The 22,247-nt window shown below is 38.2% G+C and overlaps 1 protein-coding gene across 3 annotated transcripts; it reads right to left on the bottom strand.

The window, feature by feature from the left end:
- Positions 1-5,980: 5,980 nt before the first annotated feature.
- Positions 5,981-9,774, bottom strand: RPL22L1 (ribosomal protein L22 like 1). 3 transcript variants are annotated; one of them, XM_047876425.1, is made up of 4 exons: positions 9,724-9,774; positions 8,021-8,110; positions 7,734-7,855; positions 5,981-6,242 (listed from the first exon to the last, which is right to left on the bottom strand). In XM_047876425.1, exons 1-4 carry the CDS (start codon positions 9,730-9,732, stop codon positions 6,098-6,100), a joined length of 366 nt encoding a protein of 121 aa, XP_047732381.1. In that variant the 5' UTR covers positions 9,733-9,774; the 3' UTR covers positions 5,981-6,097. The 3 variants fall into 3 exon arrangements, with proteins under 3 accessions (XP_047732381.1, XP_047732380.1, XP_047732382.1); XM_047876424.1 differs by having other exon boundaries at positions 8,021-8,113; positions 9,724-9,769; XM_047876426.1 differs by having other exon boundaries at positions 6,161-7,640; positions 8,021-8,113; positions 9,724-9,771.
- Between the last annotated feature and the right edge of the window lie 12,473 nt (positions 9,775-22,247).

Consider the following 22,247-nt stretch of genomic DNA (forward strand, 5'->3'; position numbering starts at 1 on the left):
CCAGTTTGGAACTTATTAGCTGTGTGACCGTAGGTAGTCTGTTTAGCACTCTCAGTCTTTGGTTTTCCGATTTATGAAAGGGAAATAATAGCAATTTGCAGGATAGCTATAGAGATTAAATGAGATATAGTGTGTAAAGATTCTAAAAGAGAAGGCCACTGGTGCCTAGAATCCCTTTCTCCTTCTTTGTCCCATTAACTTCCATCGTTCCTTAAAGACAGCTCAAGGTCAGCGGCCTCCTCCAGAAGGCGTTTCTGGGTTACCTTTCCCACTCTGCAGGGTATAGGTGCTTCCAAAGCACCTTGTTATGTCTCTATCATGGCACTGACCACACTTACCTAAATTGTGTGTTCCTATGTTTGCTGCCCCCCTTAAAACCGAGGCTCTTTGGGTACAGAAAGCACATCTAAGTCACGCATAAGCTTTCAGGACAGAGCCTGGCAAAATAGCAATCAATGACCACACATTTGTGACATGCCTAGGATCTGTGGAATTCACCATTCTGCCTCAGGGAGAAGAGGGAAAGAACATTTGCATGTTAATGGATCCCTCCCTTGGGGGAAAAACATATCCAATCAATCATAATGGAGATAGTAGATCCTGATTCCCAGGTCTGGTTTTTTTGAATCACACAAAAATCTAGGACAGGGAAAAACTTTAGACAGTACCACATCTTGTGGGGGAGGGGACATATGCTACTTTCAAGGAGCATGCATGTCTTAAAAACCTTATTTAATATTGTAAGTTTATATTTAGGAAATTTAAAGAACCTTACTTTGTTGTGTTTTGGAATAGACATACCAAAAAACTGGGGCACCTGGGTGGCTCAGCAGGTTGAGTAACCAACTCTTGATATCCATCCATGGGGTGCCTGGGTGGCTCAGCCGGTTGGGCGGCCGACTTCGGCTCAGGTCATGATCTCGAGGTCCGTGAGTTTGAGCCCCGCGTTGGGCTCTGTGCTGACAGCTCTGAGCCTGGAGCCTGTTTCAGATTCTGTGTCTCCCTCTCCCTGACCCTCCCCCGTTCATGTTTTGTCTCTCTCGGTCTCAAAAATAAATAAACGTTAAAAAAAAAATTAAAAAAAAAAAAAGTGATATCCGTCCATGGTCCCAGGGTCGTGGGAACAAGACCGGTGTTGGTCTCCGTGCTGAGTGTGGAGCCTGCTTAAGATTCTCTCTCTCTCTCTCTCCCCCTCCCTCCTCTGCTTGCGTGTACACACACGCACGCACTCGCTCTTTCTCTCTCTCAAAATAAATAAACTTAAAAAAAAATACCAAAAAACCTTGGTTGGTGTGGATATTTATAGGCATCAGCCATATCACGGGGAGGGCAATCAGACCTGAGCAAGGCAACAGGACGGGTCTGTGTTCATCAAAAGGAGGCGGGGTTCCTAAACCGAGAAATGCCGGCCTATTTACAACCACTTCTTTACACACAGATGCGGAGACTCAGGTGGCAAAGAGGGCTTGTCTGAGGTTGCATAGCCAGTAGTCAGCAAGGCAGAGCTCTCAACCCCCAGATCAGTGCTCCTCCTCCGCCCCATGCCTGACCATGGCCTTGTGCAGGGAGCAAGCGGCCCGCCCCAGGGCAGGGGAAGCACTGGGTCAGGACTGAGAGGTGGATGGCACAGGGAGATCCTGGGGCAGTCAGTTCATCCGAGACTCGGTTTCCTCATATGCAAAATGGGGAAGATAATATTCTGCCACACGGGGCTGGTGATGGATCAAAAAAGAGGAAGAGAAAGCCCTTTACAAATGGCACCACTGTATTTAAAAATGGCCCTTCTGGCATTTATATCATCCAAGCACACTAAGGCTGCAAATGTAGACAGTTGCAACCACCTCAGCAGCACCACGGGAAGGATTTCCAGACAAGTAGGAAAATCAATGCTAATCCAGACTTCCTGAGTACTTTGTAATCAGGGGTAACCATGTAAGTGGGTAGCCACATGGGAAAAAGAAAGGTTACATTGGATTTACTTTTCAAATTGTAAACCAGGATAAATTCAAAATAGAACATAGACTTAAAGTTTAAAAATGAAACCATACCAGCATTAGAAGAAAACATGAATTCTTCTGCAACTTAAAAATGGGAAAACTTTTCCAACCATGGCTCAAAATCCTGAAGTAATAATCGGTAAAAGATTAATAGATTTAATTACATAAAAATAAAAATAATGCCTCTAAAGCAACAAGACAAAAGCAAACACCATAAGTATGGGGAAAAAACAAATGACAAACTGAAAAGAAACTGTGCAACATACATCACAGACAAGAGTTTAATAGCCTTAATATACAGGGAGTGCCTAAAAATAAAAAATAAAAAGACCAAGAATCCTATGTATGCCCTAGAGATAACAAACAGGCGATGGTCCTTTATTAACTTATTAAGTGGCATTTATCCTCACTCATAAGATAAATGAAAATTTAAACTATCCTGAAAACAATGTCTCACTTATCAGATAGACCAAAAAAACCAAATGGACAACATAATCTGTTGCTAAGTCCATGGGAAAATGGGCATTTTCATACACTGCTGGTGGAGAGGATAGTGTGTGTGAGCAGGGGGTATAAAAGGGTACAAACCGCATGGGGGGAAATTTGGCAATATATATTGAAATTACACATTCATTTATCTTTTGACCTAAGAGTGTCACTTCTTGGGATCTGCTCCAAAGATTTAATGGCAAAAATAAGAAAAGGCATGTGATGGAGGCTTTTCACTGCAGCACTAATTATAGTAGCAAAAGTTTGGAAACAATTCAAATGTCTATCAGTAAACAACTGGTTGAATAAACTATATATATATATATATATATATATATATATATATACACACACATATATATGTGTGTATATATATATATACACACATATATATATGTGTGTATATATATATATATATATATATATATACACACATATATATATGTTATTTTGAGAGAGAGTATGTGAGCAGAGGAGGGGCACAGAGGGGGGCAGGGGGAGAGGATCCCAAGCAGGCTCTGCACGGTCAGCACAGAGCCCAATACAGGGCTTGAACTCAACAACCATGAGATCATGACCTGAGCCAAAATCGAGAGTTCTACACTGAGCCAACCGGCACCCCTAGTCTTCTTTAAATATACTGTTTGGGACTTTGGAACCTTGTAAACATTTTGCACAATTATAAAATAGAAAAAGATTTTAAGTGAACTTTTTAAGATCAAAAGTAAAATGAAACAAATGAACCTGTATGTCGAGTTTGTGCCCAAACCACAGAGAGATGAATCATTTCTAGTGACTTTAAAACACAGGACTTTGTTCATTCCTGGTGGGATATACAAGAAGGACAAAAAGAACTGCAAAACAATCTTAAATTGCAAAGTATATTAAGGGTAGTAATATTGGTTTTGCTTTTGGTGACTATTACATATGTATTGTGAGGTAAAGCAAATAAATACTTGTGTTGGTGTCGCTGAAATTTTTAGCATAGAGAAAGGAAATAGGACTATACAATAGATGACGTAAAAACTGTCATGGTAAATTTGATTGGACGTATCAATATAAATTTTATTATTTTGAAAAACAAGTTTTTTGAGAGCCAGCTGCATATTGCAGTATCAGAAAGAGAAACACTTGTCTTTGGAAAGCTTATACACCAGTGGAGGAAGACAGAGAGTAAAGTAAAATGCCATGGTACATGGTAAATAGGGGAAAAAGAAGGGAGATAGGGAATTACGGGAGTGCTGCACTTGTAAATAGGGTCAGGAAAGGCTTTACTGAGAAGAGCTCAGAGTAAAGACCAACTAGACATCTAGGGGAGAAGCATCCAGGCAGGCACAGGGGCGAGCAGAGTAAGCCCTGAGGCAGGGGTGCCTCTGGTATATTCAGGAACAATAAGGAACTCTCTGCGACCTGAGCTGAATGTGTGGTGGAGAGAATGAGGTGACACCTCTGAAAACCACTCTCCACAACACAAAGATCTTTTTCAAAATGTGGATCGCATTGTATCACATTAGTTTATTTAAAATTCAGTAGCTTCCCATTGCTCTCAGGATAAAAGAAAACATGTATTTCTGTCCTGCATGGGGCTGGTTTCCACCTACCTTTCCAAATTCTTCTCATAATCACGACTCTATTCCAGGTAGACTCTATACTAACCAGATTCTCAATGTCCTGAGAATTTTACCTATGCTGTTCTGCCTGAAACACCCATTTTCCTTTACCCAGGTAATACCATGTCTGTTCTAGGTTAGCTCAAATACTTCCTGTTACCTTGACTAGATCAAATCCCTTTTATAAACGCCTCTCCTTTGTTGTACTCAAGTTTTTATGGGATTATCTAGTCAGTTTCCCTCACCATACTAGAGTAGGCTGTTTTTACTCCCTTGTATCCACAATGCTCAACAAAGGAAGCACAGTAGGATCTTGGTAACTATTGGTAGAAAACACGAACAATTCAAACAAGGCAGTTAAGAGGTTATTACTATTGTCAGGAAAAGAACAAAGGAGTTGTACTAGGGTAGTAGGTTAATAATATTAAGGACAACTTCAAGTTCTTAAAAATCAAGAGAATTAACATTTAAAAATATTTTCTTAGTTTATTTTGAGAGAGAAAGAGCAGGGGAGGGGCTGAGAGAGACAGGGATGGCATCCAAAGCAGGCTCTACGCTGACAGCAGCAAGCTTGATAAAGAACAGTGAGATCATGACCTAAGCCCAAGTCAGATGCTCAACTGACTGAGCCACCCAGTAGCCCTTTTTTAAATGTCTGAGAGAACAGTGGAGGGGCAGAGAGAAAGAGGGGGACAGAGAATCCCAAGCAGGCCGCATGCCGACAGCAGAGCGCCTGATATGGGGCTTGAACTCATGAACCATAAGGTCATGACCTGAGCCAAAGTCGGACACTTGACTGAGCCACCCAGGCGCCCCAAAAGAATTAACATTAATTATTCCAAACATTCCCAAACCAATTAAGTAAATGTGTACATCAGGTTGTTATAGTCAAGATGCTATTTTTGCAACATGATTCTACTGGTATCAGGGCCTGTGTTCCAAGTACCTGAGTTACCACCTTCAGGTTAGAAAAGGAAAAAGACACATTACTTAAGACCACTAGAAAACAAAATTGGTATGGCTCTAGTACCCCCATCCCAGTATTCTTTTCTCCTGCAATCTCAATTTTACCAAACCATTCTGCTTTGCTCAGACTACTTTATTCGGGGGAAAGGGTCCATCCACTGAGAACTAATCAACAGACAACCACTTTTAGAATTACCAGTAAGGTGTCAAAGAGGGGACAAGATTCTCACTGGCTAAGTAAATTATTCAGACAAGGAACACAAACGCAGATTTAGTGGGTAAGAGATCAATGGTTGACTTGGAAGGTTTTGAGATTCTAGTGCTTACAAGGCATCTGGTTTGAGATGTCAAACAGGCAATTAAACATTGGTTTAGAGCCGTGCCCTGCTCACGCATAGTTTTTATGTGAATTAGGAGTCCGCATCCTCTGAAGCAGAGGGCACAAGTGCTTCAGTTGTGAGCACTTACGTGCAAGAACTATTCTAGGCACTCAGAACTGCCATCTTCAAAATGTACAAAAATGTTTAAGATTGTCAAGACAATTTAAAATATTTCACTATATAATCATACACAATACTGCCCTTCATTATTTCCTCTGCATCACTACATACTTTGAGGACACCCATAAAAGGAGTAAAACTTCAGAAATCCTGGAAAACAAAAAAAATTCTACCAGCTATACGCAATTTAAATACTGCTCAGGAGCACCAGGGGCGCTCACCTGATTAGGAGATTGAGCCCTTCATTGGGCTCTGTGCTGAGCCTGCGTGGGATTCTGTCTCCTCTCTGCCCCTCACCCCATCCACACTCTCTCAAAATAAGTAATCTTTAAATACTGCTTACAAAAACTATCAAAGGAAAGGCCAGAATCATGTAAACAACATACACTTAAAACAGAAGAGGCAGAAGCTTAACACACAGGGTACAGTGTTTTTTATTCACAAATAAACTAGAAGTCCATTTCTAGATGTTTCTTTCCTTTGCATGCTTCATTTGTTTTATTAGCGAGCAAAACCCTGTAAGAGGCTGCCTTATCTAGTCTTCAGATTCAGATCCATCTTCATCTTGACTAATCTGGAAGTAACGAAGTTCGTAAGTCTCCTTGTCAGATGCAACCACACGTAGCCAATCACGAAGATTGTTCTTCTTAAGGTATTTCTTGGTAAGATATTTCAAATACCTGTAAGATAAAAACATGAATTTCACTAGGAAACATAATTATCTACCACGCACAGGATTATCATATAAGACATGCAGTTGTATTCATCTTTAATGTTCCCTCCAAAATATTTCATTTGTATCAAACACTGTGGAAGGTTGCTGGGGACAGAAGAATAATTAGGCAGCTTCTCAACCCCAATTAGAATCAGTTCATGTCCTACAAACCCTATTCCCCCACCTCCCTAAAATAAATGTCCTTTATGTTGAAGCTAAAGAGAGAGCCACAGTAGCTTGCTCTTCAGTTTTACTGCCATAACAAGATTACGTTTTAATTAAATACATAATCTCGTTAGGGTGCCTGGGTGGTTCAGTCAGGTAAACAACTGACTTGATTTCGCTCCAGTCATGACCTCAGGGTTCTGGAATCGAGCCTGGTGGAGGCTGCTTGGGATTCTCTCTCCTCCTCTCTCAAAATAGATGAACCTAAAAGATCAGCACACCTGCAACTAGCATATGGCTCAGTTCTTACAAAAAACTTTCAGCATGGTCTTATTTCATCACTCCAGCCACTCTCTTCCATTTATGCTTTACGGTAATTCTGAACTACCAAGCATTCCTCAAGCTTCTGTTTTTCTTTCTTAATGCCGGTCCCTCTGGCAGGAATTACATCATTCGACTGGCAACACTGCTGATCTCAGGTTCTCTGCAAATTCTTAGCCCGATCTCTACCTTCAACACAGCTATTATAGCACTGCATTTTACAATTATGTGCCTATTATAAGATCCCTGAGAATATTACGTTTTCACCCCTGAATCCCTAATGATTAACCAAACAGCTAACAAGCGTCACTACTTTAGTCCAAGCCACTACCATCTCCTCTATTCTCACATTAAGTTTGTTGTCTTCAGCTTCACTTCTCAACTACTTAATACTGCACTTCACTGTCTCCACTAGAATTTAAGCTCCTTTGGTGGTAGGTACTTGGCTTCTTGGCCCACTGCTGGGCTATCCAATCCTACAACAGTGCTACCATATAAATTTGTTGAGTAAATTAAATGAACCTCTGACTACCTGCCTATACTAAACCAACCACCAAAACCTTTAAATTACTTATATATATGAAAACATTTACATTAGGCAAATTGAGACATTACTTTCCAGTTACACATTAGACACGTTTCTTGCAACATATTCTAATATTAAATCATCTAACATCATTAAAGTTTATATATAACTTGGATTTCAGGGACTATAATGTACTGGACAGGAGCCTATATTCCAGCAAAAATTTATGCTTACTGACAACCAGCCTAAGTAATTGGCCCAGTTACTGAATATATTTTCCATTCACGCAGGCTATTAGGAAGTTCAAAACACTTTTCATGTGCATCTCTGAACGTATCAACACATCTATCCCTGCATATGAAGAGAAAATATTAGGATTACGTATTCTGTAATATTCACAATTACCATCATTTCACTAAAATATTATGGGAAACAAATACCAACCTTTTAGAGAACTGTTTCTCAGAAACAACTGTGATTTTATTCTTGATGCGTTCAATGTGAACAACATTCCCCAGATTTCCAGTTTTTCCATTGACTTTAACCTTCTCCCGTAGAAACTGTTCCTATTTTAAAACAGAAAAAATGCAAAACTAGGGAAGAAAACCCTAGATTTTCACTAGGGAAGGTACCCTAGGAATAGAGCTTAGGTTAAAATCAAGAATTATATACTTAAATCATTAAGCACTCTAATACAATGATAAAAACAAGCCAAGGAGAGTGATACTTACAAAATTTCCAGAATCAAAAATTCCATCTTCTACTGGATGAGTAAGGTCCAAATTAAATTTCCAGGTTGACTTCTTAGGCTTCTTGTCTTTCTGCTACAGATAGTTAACATAATTAGGACTAGTCCATTCACTCATTTTTATATTGCAAAACTTTAAAATCTGTTATCAGCCCAAAGATGCAGTGTACTGTGATGTCATATTATGAAATGGTGCAAAATTGTAAAAAGTCGCTGTATTTATCTATTGGGTATACCCCTTTTTCTTAGTCTGTCAGAAAAGGGTACACTCAACTTGTTTAAACCGGGTTTTTGTGAAATCCAATGGTAATTCTCCCTGTTCACCATGCAAGTGTCTCAAAAGTGCAAAACTCAAGGAAGCATGAAGCGTATGGGTAGCCACTATTAGTTCTCTGAATGAGAAAATTCCAAAGAATCCTATATTTACAACTGGAAAAGATTAATAAGAGAATCAATTTACTTTCTACTGTAAATTAAAATTAAACCACGACCTGGGGTTGGTTTGAACCTCTAACCAAGTCTATTCTGTTCCAATCATCAAGAAAAGTTTTATGGGCTTTTAGTATTTTCCAGGTCACTGATGTTCAATTTTAAATTATCAGGTACTATTTACTATAGGCCAGGCCCTATGGGAAACAGGTAGTATACACCACTTTGCCCAAGCTCAATTATACACCAGAACAGGATACTCTATCCACTCAAGCCTACAGAATTAAATCATTATTGTGTTATGAGAGAGGAAGGAGATATTTAATCCAAGTATGTAATTTAAAAAACATATGTAACTTTAGTTTGCCATACCCCAAACTCAGAATTATCACATAATCAGGCTGTACAAGTAAAACGTTGCTCTGGCTACTATCAGTATACATTCAGACAATATCCTAAAAACAGACAAATCAGTATTCATCAGAGGATGCATCTCCAAATTAGATCCACCCAAACAGATACCAAGTACTAATGCCAGTTTGCTTTTAGGTAGACGAGTAATTTGCACCAAAAAAAAAAAAAAAAAAAAAAAAAAAAATCCCCTCCAAAACTTAGAACTGGTAAATTGCCGACGTATACCTACCTTTTCAAATGCTCTTTAGACTGGTTTTGGTATCTGATTCCCTAATTAACAACGTAAATAAGATCTTTTCACGCTTTTTTATCTGCCTAAAATCGTGACTTTTACCTTTTAAAAAAATTCCTTCATGAAGTAACAATGACAATTCTTCCTTTAGTCCTAAAGTTCTCTGAAACTTTTGTAGCCTCGGAGCTCCCTCCGCGCTGGCGAGGCTATCAGACCGGCCCGATTACCCACATTTCTTTCCTGGTGCAAACGAATAGGACTGCATCGGCATTTCCAGAAGCGAAACTGAAAAGAAAAAGGCCCCAGTGCTGTCCTACTACCCTTGTTCATCGTCGTGCCTCCTCCTTCCTTGCGCTGCCACAGCCACCCATCCCAAGCCAGTTCCGGACGGGACTCGAACTCTACTAGACCGCATGGCAGTCTCCAGGAATCTCGAAAATAACAACTTGTAATTTTAACAACGTGCTTGTGTTCCTGACCTACTCTCCATTTCAACTCTTCCTTTATCTCGAATGAGAGGTCCCCAACTCGCAAAATTTTTGTAGATGTAAAAATCATCTACACCGGGGTAACACCCAAAGAACGCTCCCACCCAAAGAACGCTCACTCACAGGCGCCATGTTGGAGGCCAACCGTGGGATCAGAGAGAAAGCTACAGGCGCGCGTCACGTATTTATAGCAAAACGTGCTGCGTCACGCGCTGAGAACGTACGCTCGCTGCCTCCCGGAAGAGAACGTGTGGAGGCCGGTAACCCAGGAAACTGGGGCGTGGCCAGGGTGGATACGTTTCCTACGCAGTCAGGTTTCCCGGGAGCGCCGGCTAGTGGCCCTTGTAAAGTAATTCACGATTTTCCGCTAAAGACAACACTAAGCCACGGACCTCCGAGGTCTCTGCAGTTCTTGGGAGGTCGCTGTCAGATAAACACAACCGAGGGATGCAGGAATCATCTTTCATTGATCACCTAGATCTTCTTTCCAATCAGGGCAAGACAATGTCACATTTCAGGGTGTTTTGGGATCTTCTGTCTTATATTGTAATTACAATTATGCAGAGAAAAAGTTACGTCTGTATTCATGTTTCATCTATGAGTCTTGTTTACTAAATGACTGTTGAGGGGGGTGTTTAAGGGAGCCAAAATAAATTGGGTTCTTGAGGAAAAAAGCTTCTAAGAGAAAAAAAAAAAAGGATTGCTCTCACTTGTTCACTTGTAGAGTGTGATTTAATTTTATCATGGGTTTTAGTTAGCCCTGTGTAGAAATTAAGATGGAGTCACTCTTGTGAGGCAGAACTTAGGTCAAGCAGTGATGTAAGCGGCCAAGGGCAGTGTAGGTAAGACCAGGTACCTTCCAAGCCAGTACGACTGACCACACCAAAACTGATAACCAGCAGAACCAGAGGAGGTCTGGTTGAATCCCTTTAAAAAGGAAGGATTTTGGCAGCAGACTGTCCAGACTTTCCAGATGCTGACCCTTTCACCTCTGACCACACCAAAAAGGCGACTACCCCAAAGGTTCTGCCTAGATGGTCTCTGGGCAGAACAGAGATCCTTCGCTGCTTGAACATAATAAGCAGCAAGTGCTGAGAGCTGGCCTAGACCCAAGGGAGGCCTTATCATAACTCCACACTCAGAAAATGATTGCAAGTTTAGTTCATTAATTTCCTACCTCTTGTTTTATCTTGTTGTGTGCTTGCCTTGTGCTTTAATTTGTGTGATGGGTAAGAAACCAAGTTAAACGTGAAATGTCATTGAGTTTGGAATCCTGAACCTGATTTACAATTTAACTCTGCTTTATGATTGAATAAAGCTGATATTATGGAAAGACACAACTCATGTGTGCACCTTCATAGCATGCCCATGATACCCTAGGGCTCCTGACTTCCATCCAAAATGCGTCCCAATTAAAGTTCAACAAATATTTGCTGAGACCTAACTACTGAAATGCATAAAGCACATGAAGGTGAATGTGGGGTGGGGACAGTTTTGATGACAAAAGGAAAAAATAGCCTTTGAACTTTGAAGAATTGTAAGTTGACAACAGATCAGAAAAATGATATCCTTCTCAATATTTTGCAATTTGTTTTACAGAGGTGAAACTATCATACTGGGAGCCAGAGGTATGGATGGGGGGACTTTTGTTGTTAATATTCAGAAATTTTCCTAGAAAATTTCCTGCATATATTTTTTAAAAATTTGTTTAATATTTATTTATTTTTGAGAGAGAGACAGAACATGAGCAGGGGAGGGGCAAAAAGAGAGGGAGACACAGAATCTGAAGCAGGATCTAGGTTCTGAGCTGTGAGCACAGAGACTGATGTGGGGCTTGAACCCATAAACCCTGAGATCATGACCTAAGGTTGGATGCTCAACCGATTGAGTCACCAAGGTGCCCCTATTTTTTATGACAGTGGTTAGTCATAGTGGAAACTATGCTTTAATAAAGCATACAATGTGTAGGATCTGAATATAACTATTGAATTCCTCGGAGAAATCCATTTCAAGAGTTTTTTTTTGGTCGTTTGCCTCAAGAACCAGAATTTCTTTCTCAAAGATTAAGGGAAAAAAAAAAAAAAAAAAAGGAAATTGGCATTTTCTCCTCAAGGGCTGCTCAGGCTGCAGAGCAGAAATTATCCTTGCAGTATTGGGTATTTTGAAAATAAACTGTTAATTGATACACTATTTTATTTCTGTTGTTTTTGGCAGACTTCCACGTTATGACTGAAAAACGAAACAAAGAAATAAACAACAACAACAACAAAAAACCCTTTAGGAACTATTAAGTCATTTGTACACAGGAGATATTAAAATGTGCTTCAAACTAGTTAGTAATCTCAAAATAACTAACTTGAAACCATAGTGGAAAAAAAAGACTTCTCTAATTTTTTAATGCTGAAAAGAATATTAACTAGAAATGTGCAGATGGTAAGATTAAATATTGTAAATAACATAGTATTTCCCAAATTTTACACATGAACTATAAACACTCAATGCCTGTCAACACCCCCTCCCAGACAGTTCTTACTTTGAAATGGATTCTAAAACATATGAATTAAATGTCTGAAAAGAGTCAAGAAAATTTAGAATAAGGAAAAGTTACCTTTACACTCATTCAACTATAAGATACTATAATATATGATAGACATAGTTCTAATATAAACTTCAATCATTTGATCTACATGATTCTGGAGCCTGAATAGATCAATATAAATAAAATACAGAAGGACAATATGGCAGATTGGATGGAGAAATCCCTCCATATGTAGCCACCCTAAAAAAAAAAAAACAAACTGGATAAAACACAGTGTTATACATAATTTCTAATGTATGATCAAGTTGGTTGAAAGTAAAAATTTTTTGGAGGCGGAGATGACAAGGCATGCTCATGTAACTTTGGGACTAGGATCAGCTCTGCTCAAATAGCATGAAAAAACTTCAACCTAAAAATATTGTTTAAAGAGTGCTTGGACTGATAGTGCTAGGCAAAAGTAAATGTAGATCCTATCTGTATAGATGTACTTTAGATTCAGGCACAAAGGATTCCCTGAGATAAACTTACAGAAATATGAGTTGACAATTTTTTTTTTTAAATCACTAAGTACAAAAGAAAACAAGCTACTATGAATGAAAATCAAACTCCTCCAAAAAAACTATACAATCAGACCCATTTATATTGGAATTATATAGAATATAAAATAAGTGTCTTGAATATATTTAGAAGGTAATGGTATTTCAAATATGGTGAGGGAAACAGGAATAATCAAATTGGCTAGTACTAAAAGAAAATAAGTTCTAGAAATTAAAAATAGAAAACTTTAGTTAGAAAGAGTCGAAGAGTTAAACAGGAGAGTAGCCACAGCCGCAGAGAAAATTAGTGAATGGGAAATTACTTAGAGTGCAACATAGACAAACACTACGCATCTCCAGAAGAATATACTCAAATGACATTGTAGCACAAACAGTCCTATGGAAGCAAACTGTGCAGCTTTTTTTTTTTTAATTTTTTAAAAAATGCCTTTTGTTTATTTTGAGACAGAGAGAGACAGAGAGAGACAGAGCATGAGCAGGGGAGAGGCAGAGAGAGGGAGACACAGAATCCAAAGCAGGCTCCAGGCTCAGCTGTCAGCACAAAGCCTGATGCGGGGCTTAAACCCACAGACTGTGAGATCACAACCTGAGCTGAAGTCAGCCGCTTAACCGACTGAGCCACACAGGCAACCCTGCACAGCTTTAACAAAGGATGTGCTACAGCCCTTCTATGCAAACTGTGAGGCACTGAGAGAAACTTACTACCGCCTAAGAATATTGCTTTTGATCCTCCAACCTTGAATGTTCTTTGTTAAATATTTATAAATGAAAGTTAAGGGCGCCAGGCAGGGGAAATAAATCTGAAGTCACTCCTGCTTGTCTTTCCTTTACTAATTTGATTAGAAAGCATTAAACATTAAAACATTAAAAACTGAGATGAAAAAGTTTGTGCTTGCTTCAATGCATCTTTTCTGTCTGTGTATATTTAGGAAAACCTTAAATGGTTATTTACTTTTATTATTTCTAACAACTGTAATTTCAGAAGTAAGATTTTCTTGTTAGTGCTGTAGGAATTCTGAATAATTGATCAAATTTTAAAAAGAGAGCAAGTATCTTTTTTCATTGATTATTTTCTGTAATTTTTGTCTTGTTATTTTTAGCTTGGTCATTCAAATTATTGCCCATTTAAATTTATTTCCACCTTTTCACCATTATAAGCAATGCTTTAAGGAACTTTTTAAATTAAAAAAATTATTATCTTAAGTCAAAAGAAATTCTCATGAAAAGAAATACAGAGAAACAAAAAAGAGAATGCATAAAAATATCTAAAATCCTACTTGCTTAGAAATAGCTTTTTAATGCATTGGGGGCATGCATGTTTGTGAATATGTATGAATAAATATAAATAATTTAGATTACACAAGTAATTACATTCATGTATAAAAATTGGATGGTACTATACATGATTTTTGAATTAAAAAACTTCTTTTTGAAAAAATTACTGTACCTAAAATTGTAAAAGTTACAAAAATAGTTCAAAGAAAGCACACACACACATACACACATATAAATATAAATGCATAAAAATCCGGACAAAGGCTATATAAATACATATATGTGTCTATATATCCTTAATGCGGATTTTTACTTATTATTGACATTTTGATCCATTTATCATTTGTTTGTCCTCTTTCTCTCCATCTATATCTACATCTATAAATCTTTGTCGGGCGGGGGCGGGGGGCACCTGGGTGGCTCAGTTGGTTGAGTGTCTGACTTCGGCTCAGGTCATGATCTCACAGTTTGTGAGTTCCAGGGCTGCATCAGGTTCTGTGCTGACATCTCAGAGGCTGGAGCCTGCTTCAGATTCTTTGCCTCCGTGTCTCTGCACCTTCCCCACTCTCACTGTGTCTCTCAAAAATAAATAAACATTGAAAAAAAATTTAAATCTTTGTGGGATGTTTTCTTTATAACTTTCTCATTTATTAAATTTGTTCTGTTTAGGCTCTTTATTTTTTTTTAATTTTTTTTAATGTTTATTTTTGAAGGAGAGAGACAGAGTGTGTGAGTGGGGGAGGGGCAGAGAGAGAGGGAGACACAGAATCCGAAGCAGGCTCCAGGCTCTGAGCTGTCAGCACAGAGCCCGACGCGGGGCTTGAACTCACAGACCGTGAGATGGTGACCTGAGCCGAAGTCAGATGCTCAACCGACTGAGCCACCCAGGTGCCCCTAGGCTCTCTATTTCTACTGAAGCTGATTCTAATAACCATATTTTCCTAAGAAATTATATCATTTAGGTTTTCAAATGTATTTGCATAGAATTTCTTGTTTTACTTTTCTTTCCTTTCCATTATTAGTCATTCCTATTATTTCTCTTTCTATACTTGTGTTTTCTTCCTTTACCTTAAATAAATTGGCCAATGGTTTGTTGTTTTGTTAATTTTTTGAAGAACCCCAATTTTATTTATTTTTTAATTTTTAAAAAATATTTATTTTTGAGAGAGAGATGGAATGTGAGTGGGAAAGGGGCCGAGAGAGAGGGAGACACAGAATCTGAGGCAGGCTCCAGGCCCTGAGCTGTCAGCACAGAGCCCAATGTGGGGCTCGCACCCACGAACTGCAAGACCATGACCTGAGCCAAAGTCGGATGCTTAACTGATGAAGCCACCCAGGCGCCCCAAGAATAGTTTTCTTTTTAATGTTTATTTATTTTTTAAGAGAGAGAGAGAAACAGAGTGCAAGCAGGGGAGGGGCAGGGAGAGGAGACACAGAATCCGTAGCAGGCTCCATCCAGGCTCTGAGCTGTCAGCACATAGCCCGACGCGGGGCTCAAACTCAGAAGCCAGGCCATGACATCATGACCTGAGCTGAAGTCAGACGCCTAACCCACTGAGCCACCCAGGCACCCCCAGAATTTTATTTTTTAATGTGTTATTTTTCTATTCACCTAATTTTTGCTTTTATCTTGATCATTTCTTCCCTTGTGCTTTAAGTTTATTTTTCTGTTATTTTTCTAGTTTGATTTAGGACTTTAATTTCACTTATGTTCATGCTTTCATTTTTATTGATATAGATGTTAAGGCTACAATTTGTTTTCTACAGCTTTACATACATTTTCTTCATCATCTTTCAGGAATTGCTTCTGTTGTAGTTCCCTTTCAACATAGTATTATGTAACAGGTTTTTAAATTTGCAGGTAGAAAGGTTTTCTTAAATATCAATTTTAATTTCACTTGGGATTGGTATCAGAATGCTATTTTAAATATTTCTACCTTAGGGGCGCCTGGGTGGCACAGTCGGTTAAGCGTCCGACTTCAGCCAGGTCACGATCTCGCGGTCCGTGAGTTCGAGCCCCACATCAGGCTCTGGGCTGATGGCTCAGAGCCTGGAGCCTGTTTCCGATTCTGTGTCTCCCTCTCTCTCTGCCCCTCCCCTGTTCATGCTCTGTCTCTCTCTGTCCCCAAAATAAATAAACGTTGAAAATAAATAAATAAATAAATATTTCTACCTTAAAGAAACTACCGTTTTCTTTGTGCCCTAAATATTCTTTTTTTCCCCAAAAGTTCCATTTGCCTTTGGAAGAAAGGTATATTCTCTAATATCACAGTGTTAATGATATGTACATAAAATCCCCAAAAGATTTACCTTATTGATTGCACAGCAATTAAAATGAACTAGAGTGACAGCAATTTTAAGTGAAATTCACACACATAATCGTGAACAAAAAAGGGCAGACAGGCTATCAGTGTTGGGTAGGTGAGCCTCTGTTCTCCCAATTAGAATCTGGTTAGGGATCTGATGGCAACCAAGGTTGCCAAGCTTTTCTGGCCCTTCCAAACACTGGGGCACAAGTCATTGTGATGCTGGGATGTGCCCATGGTGTGGCCAAAAATTATTTTACTGGATCCAGAAATAAATCTCAAATTGGACAACAGATTGATATGACCTTGTAGGTGAGTCCTTTTCTGCAGTATACACCCAGTGGTTGTAACTGATCCTGCTGAATGTATCATGGGAACATAAACACACCTCATCTTGTGCTTAGCTTTATTGCACTTCACAGATACCGCATTTTTTGCTTTTTAACAAATTGAAGGTTATGGCAACCCTGAGTCCAGCAAGTCTGTCGGCACCATTTTTTTTTTCCAACACCATTTCCTTACTTCATATCTCTGTGTCCTTTGGTAATTCTCACAATACTTCACACTTCTTCATTATTATTATAGTTGGATTACTGAAATTTCACAAAACTTTAATGGATCAGAGGTTGCTTCCTATGGATGAGCAAGGAAAGTGGGTTTCCTGAGATGGAATCTACTGCTTGTGAAGATGCTGTGAAAAATCGCTGAAATGGCAGCAAAGGATTTAGAATAGAACATAGTCAATACAGCAACAGCGAGGTTCGAGGTTTGAGAGGATTGACTCCCATTTTGAAAGAAGTTCTATTGTGGGCAAAATATTATCAAGCAGCATCACATGCTACAGGGAAATAGCTTATGAAAGGAATAAGTAAGTGATGCAGCAAATTTCATTGTTGCCTTATTTTAAGAAATTGCCACAGCCTCCGAACCTCCAGCCGCCACCACCCTGACCAGTCAGTAGTCATCAACATCAAGAGAAAACCATCTACCAACAAAAAGATTGACTTGCTGAAAACTCAGATGAGGGTTAGCCTTTTTTTGCGGTATTTTTTTTAATGTTTATTTATTTTTGAGAGACAGAGAGCATGAGCGGTGAGGGGCAGAGAGAGAGGGAGACACAGAATCTGAAGCAGGCTCCAGGCTTTGAGTTGTCAGCACAGAGCCTGACACAGGGCTCGAACTCATGGACCAGGAGATCATGACCTGACCGGAAGTAGGAGGCCGGACGCTTAACTGAGTCACCCACATAGCCCATTTTGCAATATTTTTTAATTCGTGTGTGTACATTATCTTTTTAGACATATGTGACTGCACATTTTATAGACTACAGTATATAGCGTAAATGTAACTTTTCTATGCACTAGGAAACAAAAAAATTCACCTGACCCACTTTGTTTCAATATTCACTTTCTTGCAGTGGTCTGGAACCAAACCTGCAATCTGAGGTATGCCTGTAGATGTTATTTTTGTTTATTTTTAATGTTTATTTCTTTTGGGAGAGAGAAAGAGTGTGAACGGGCAAGGAGCACAGAGAGTATCCCAAGCAGGCTCCACACTGTCAGTGCAGAGCCTGACATGGGGTTTGAGGCTGGATCTCATGAACCGTGAGATCATGACCTGAGCCTAAACCAAGAATCGTATGCTTAACTGACTGAGCCACCCAGGCTCCCCTGCCTGTAGATGTTTTAAATTCCCAGTGGAACACATACTTTAGATAGGCAGCCTGAGTTCTAAATGTGGCAATTCCACAGGACACCTCCTATTTGGATAGAATGTTTAACTAAAAGGTTGGGGATGGAGGAGGGATTAAGATAGGCTGACACATAACAAATAATTAGTCTTTTCATGCTTTTTCCCCCTCCCATGCCTCCCTCTGGGAGCCTAGGCCACTGGTATTTGCAAATGGCAATAAAAGAGTAGAGCTGAGAGGTGGAAGACTCTAAACTGGTGCCTCTCTTACTGCACAATTATCTTGCTGATTTTGGAAGGTTATGGATATCAGCAATACTAGTTATGGATATGAGGTCACAACTGCCATGGTAGTCCTGGCATGGATCAAATGTCAGGGAGTGAGAGTGTTCTAGAATGGTACAGTGTGTAAAAGGAAAAAAGAGTTGAGCCATCTAGGGATGAAAATGTCCACACGGTGTTGATTACACACAGAATTGGAAAAAGGATGAAGCGTTTGTTTCAGGGACTCATCACACCATTCACATCACTAGGGAAAGAGAACAGCAATGCTGGTAGGGAAGGAACACCTCAGACACTGGGAAGGTCAGGGGTAGGGGAGGAACCATTAATTGCCCTTGCATTAAAGATCTCTGGAAGAATGCAAGGAAAAGGATGAAGATGGAAAGATGTTTTTACTCTTGTAATTACAGAATTTTGAATCATGGGGCTATTTTACATATTTTAAAACCATTAAAAATTTTAAAATGAAAACAAAACTATACCTAAATCTGGAACTAAAATGTAAAAATTACCATTCCCAGCCATAAAGCTAGGGTACTGTCTAGTAAGGATCCAGAATATAAAAACACAGTAAAAATAAGTTAGATTTTCTTTTAACAATGATCAACTCATAAATACATACTATTTTCTTTTATTTTCTAAAAAAGTTTTTGAATGTTTATTTATTTTTGAGAGAGAAAGAGACAGAGCACAAGCAGGGCAGGGGCAGAGAGAGGGAGACACAGAATCCGGAGCAGGCTCCAGGCTCCAAGCTCTGGGCACAGAGCCTGACGCGGGGCTTGAACCCACGAATCATAAGATCATGACCTGAGCTGAAGTCAGAAGCTTAACCGACTGAGCCACCCTGAGCCACCCAGGCATCCCCATACTATTTTCTAGCATAAAAATGGTTTTAGGAATGTATATGTACAACAATAGGGCAGGCTGTTAAGTTAACTTTATGTTTATTTAATATAGCTGATGAAGTTACCAGACAAATATATTTTAATGTAACAAAAAGTTATAATTGATGTATATCATCTACAATGTAAAGGATTTTAATAATTTAGTATACCCAAAGACATTTGAATTTTACCCATTTTTGAGATGTAAAATACACAATTATAATACTCATACTACATATCTTATAATTTTAAAGTTTTAGCTAAAACATGAGTCTCTGTAGATAAAAGCAAGAATTCTCCTGTACCTAAGACAAATAAAAATGTATTACTAATAAAGTGCCACTGGATTAGACAATGCCATTTCAACTATTTCCTTTTTGGAGAGGAGAACACAAGTACATAATAATATGGAACTAGCCATTTTCATTATACTAGCATAGAACTAGTAATGTGCATTGTATTTTGTAACAAGCACAAGAGTGCTCATTTATAGTAGGTATTAACCATAATAAAGAATTCCTTTCAAGAAAGATCACAATTATGACTTATGACAAGCTGTACAGTCATCACTGAATATAGTTTGGTGTCCAGAGTTTTTGAAAAATACAATCATGAACTGAGATGAACCTAAGTCTACCAATACCAAGAAATAGTTTTAGGGACTTCATATAAATAAAATAACCTCTCTCTCAATTGTAAAATAGGTTTCATCCAATTCTAAGGCGAGAGGAATAGTAGTGGTTGGTAAAGTTTGGCAACAAGTATGTTTCTAGCAGGTGAAAGAAAGCTCGATATGCATTGCTATAAGATGCCTCTTTCACACAAGGAAAACATGCTAATTAGATGTACATAGCACTTTTCAGGCACTTGACCTCACTTGGTAGTTAAGTTGATGTTCAGATGTATACTTAATGGAGAAACATTAAATTATATAGTGACTTCAAGTCATGTTCTCACAGAACATCTGTGTTCCATAAGCTAAATCCAAATGTTCCCGCTAAAATCAAATAATGATGCCATATATCCAGTTCAGAGAAAAAAAATTTAATAGATTAAAGTTAATAGATTGAATTTTCTCAATTTTAAGATTTTCCACAATAAATTTTTCATAAGCCTTTGTTGTCTAGTACTTGTCTGAATGCTAGGAGAAAAAAAGGCTTAAAAACTATAAAATATTATGCCTAAGTAAAGTTAGAAAATTTTCAACTGTTGATCAGTTCAATATAACATACGGTTTATGGAAATATGCTCAGAGTTTGCTCTTATACTGCTTAAGAGCCATATTTTCTCATAGCAAATTTGTTTGTGGTTCATATTATAGAATTCAGTATGTAAACATTTTCATGTACCCAAAGAGCATTATGAATTTTTGATCTGTTGTCCCTAGATATGTTTGAGAACCACTACCTATTTGTCTGGCTCTAAAAACTATCTTTGGGGTCCATGCCAAAGAATTGCTTTCAGATAGATCATTAAGGTTTGGGTTCTAAGATAAGACTACCAAAGTCTATTCTACAATGAAAACTATATGGCAAGATTTCAGTATAGATGTTATCAATGTTCCCATTTTGTTTTAATACTTAGGTTAAGTATTTTGATGTTAAGGATTTTTATTTGCATGTTATCATTGTATTACAATTTGGGAAAATTTGGCAATATACTTTCAGGCAGCTTTAAAATAATGCAACTTCAGCTCTTAGCACAAACAGCCCTGAGAACAATGCATTCAAATTACAGCTCAACTAGAAATAATCTAATTGAGAAACTTTAAAGTTACAAAAACAAATTCTGGAAAAGTTGTAAATTAAAAAAAAAAAAAGTCACAACATTTGAGGCACTACCAGACTACAGTACTTTTAAGAGTTGAAAGGACTTTGTAAAAAGAACAAACATACAAAGCTGGGTGTGCATATGCACACACTCCACATTGTGCTATAATGAAAAATTGTGTCCTCAAATTTTATAGCCTAAACATTTAATTATAGCATCTCCTATTAAAGATATCATGCTCCGGCTGCAGGAGAGTTTTGGTAATTGTTATAAAGCATTGGTACAGAATTTTGTACCATAAATGGTAACGGATTCAAGAGCTTGGTTAGCAACAATTTCAAGTGACAGACAGCCCTTGGAGGGGAGAATGAAACATCATAATTATGTTTATGACGCAAATGCTAAGTCAAAGTAGCAATGATTTGATCTATTTCAGAGGGTATTCAACTTTGTAGTAGCAAATAAGGTATAACAAAGTCTTCACAGTAGAAATAAAATATGTTGCTCTAGAAAGAAACAAATATTCCACTTGTTAATATTGTATACAAATTGGTGAAATGCCTGCCGACAAAAATGGTGTATCATCGTATAATCTATCAACATGACAGTCTACACTCTATACATGGTAACCTGTGATATTTAACATTTGCTACAAAAAAGTACAACAAATACTAGGAATCAACTTTTAATATTTCTGATGTCAAAAAGAATGAAGTTACTGCTGTTCTATGTTAAAAAATACGTTTACCTGCTTCCTTTTAATACAATTTATAAAGCTTTACTAAATGAAATATTTTGTTCTAGAGAAACATGTACTGACTTATGTGAAAATAAACAGTCCCATATCTTTAAAATCTATACTTATACTTATATATCAGAAGAGTATTTACATTTCATTATGGTACTTAAAATATTTATGCATAAATAGCTTTTGCCATCCAAGGTATGAAGATAGAGATGCATTATAATTCACATATGCTTACCTCACAACTGAAATGTATTTATGTGAAGTTTGACAAGTTAGGAACAACAAGGGCATGCTAATCCAGAATTAACAGTAAACCAGAACACTAGTATGGTTAACTGGGGTCATGTGAGTGACCAGCAAGCAGCACAGATTGAGAACTTCCTGGAATTCCTGTGGCTAACAATGCCAACCAGTAACAAGTAAAACACACAGAACAGACTACTAAAACACTAGAGCAGTATGAAGTAGATACTTAGATGGAATACTGGAAAGAATTTAGCCTAATTTCTAATTGTGCTTCAGATGGGCAAAAGCTAAGATGTTACGCTAAAATGGTTAACTATAACCTCTATATTTCTTGTGCTTTAGAATTCTCCT

This window comes from Prionailurus viverrinus, chromosome C2, assembly GCF_022837055.1.
Source record: "Prionailurus viverrinus isolate Anna chromosome C2, UM_Priviv_1.0, whole genome shotgun sequence".
Taxonomy (NCBI): Eukaryota; Metazoa; Chordata; class Mammalia; order Carnivora; family Felidae; genus Prionailurus; species Prionailurus viverrinus.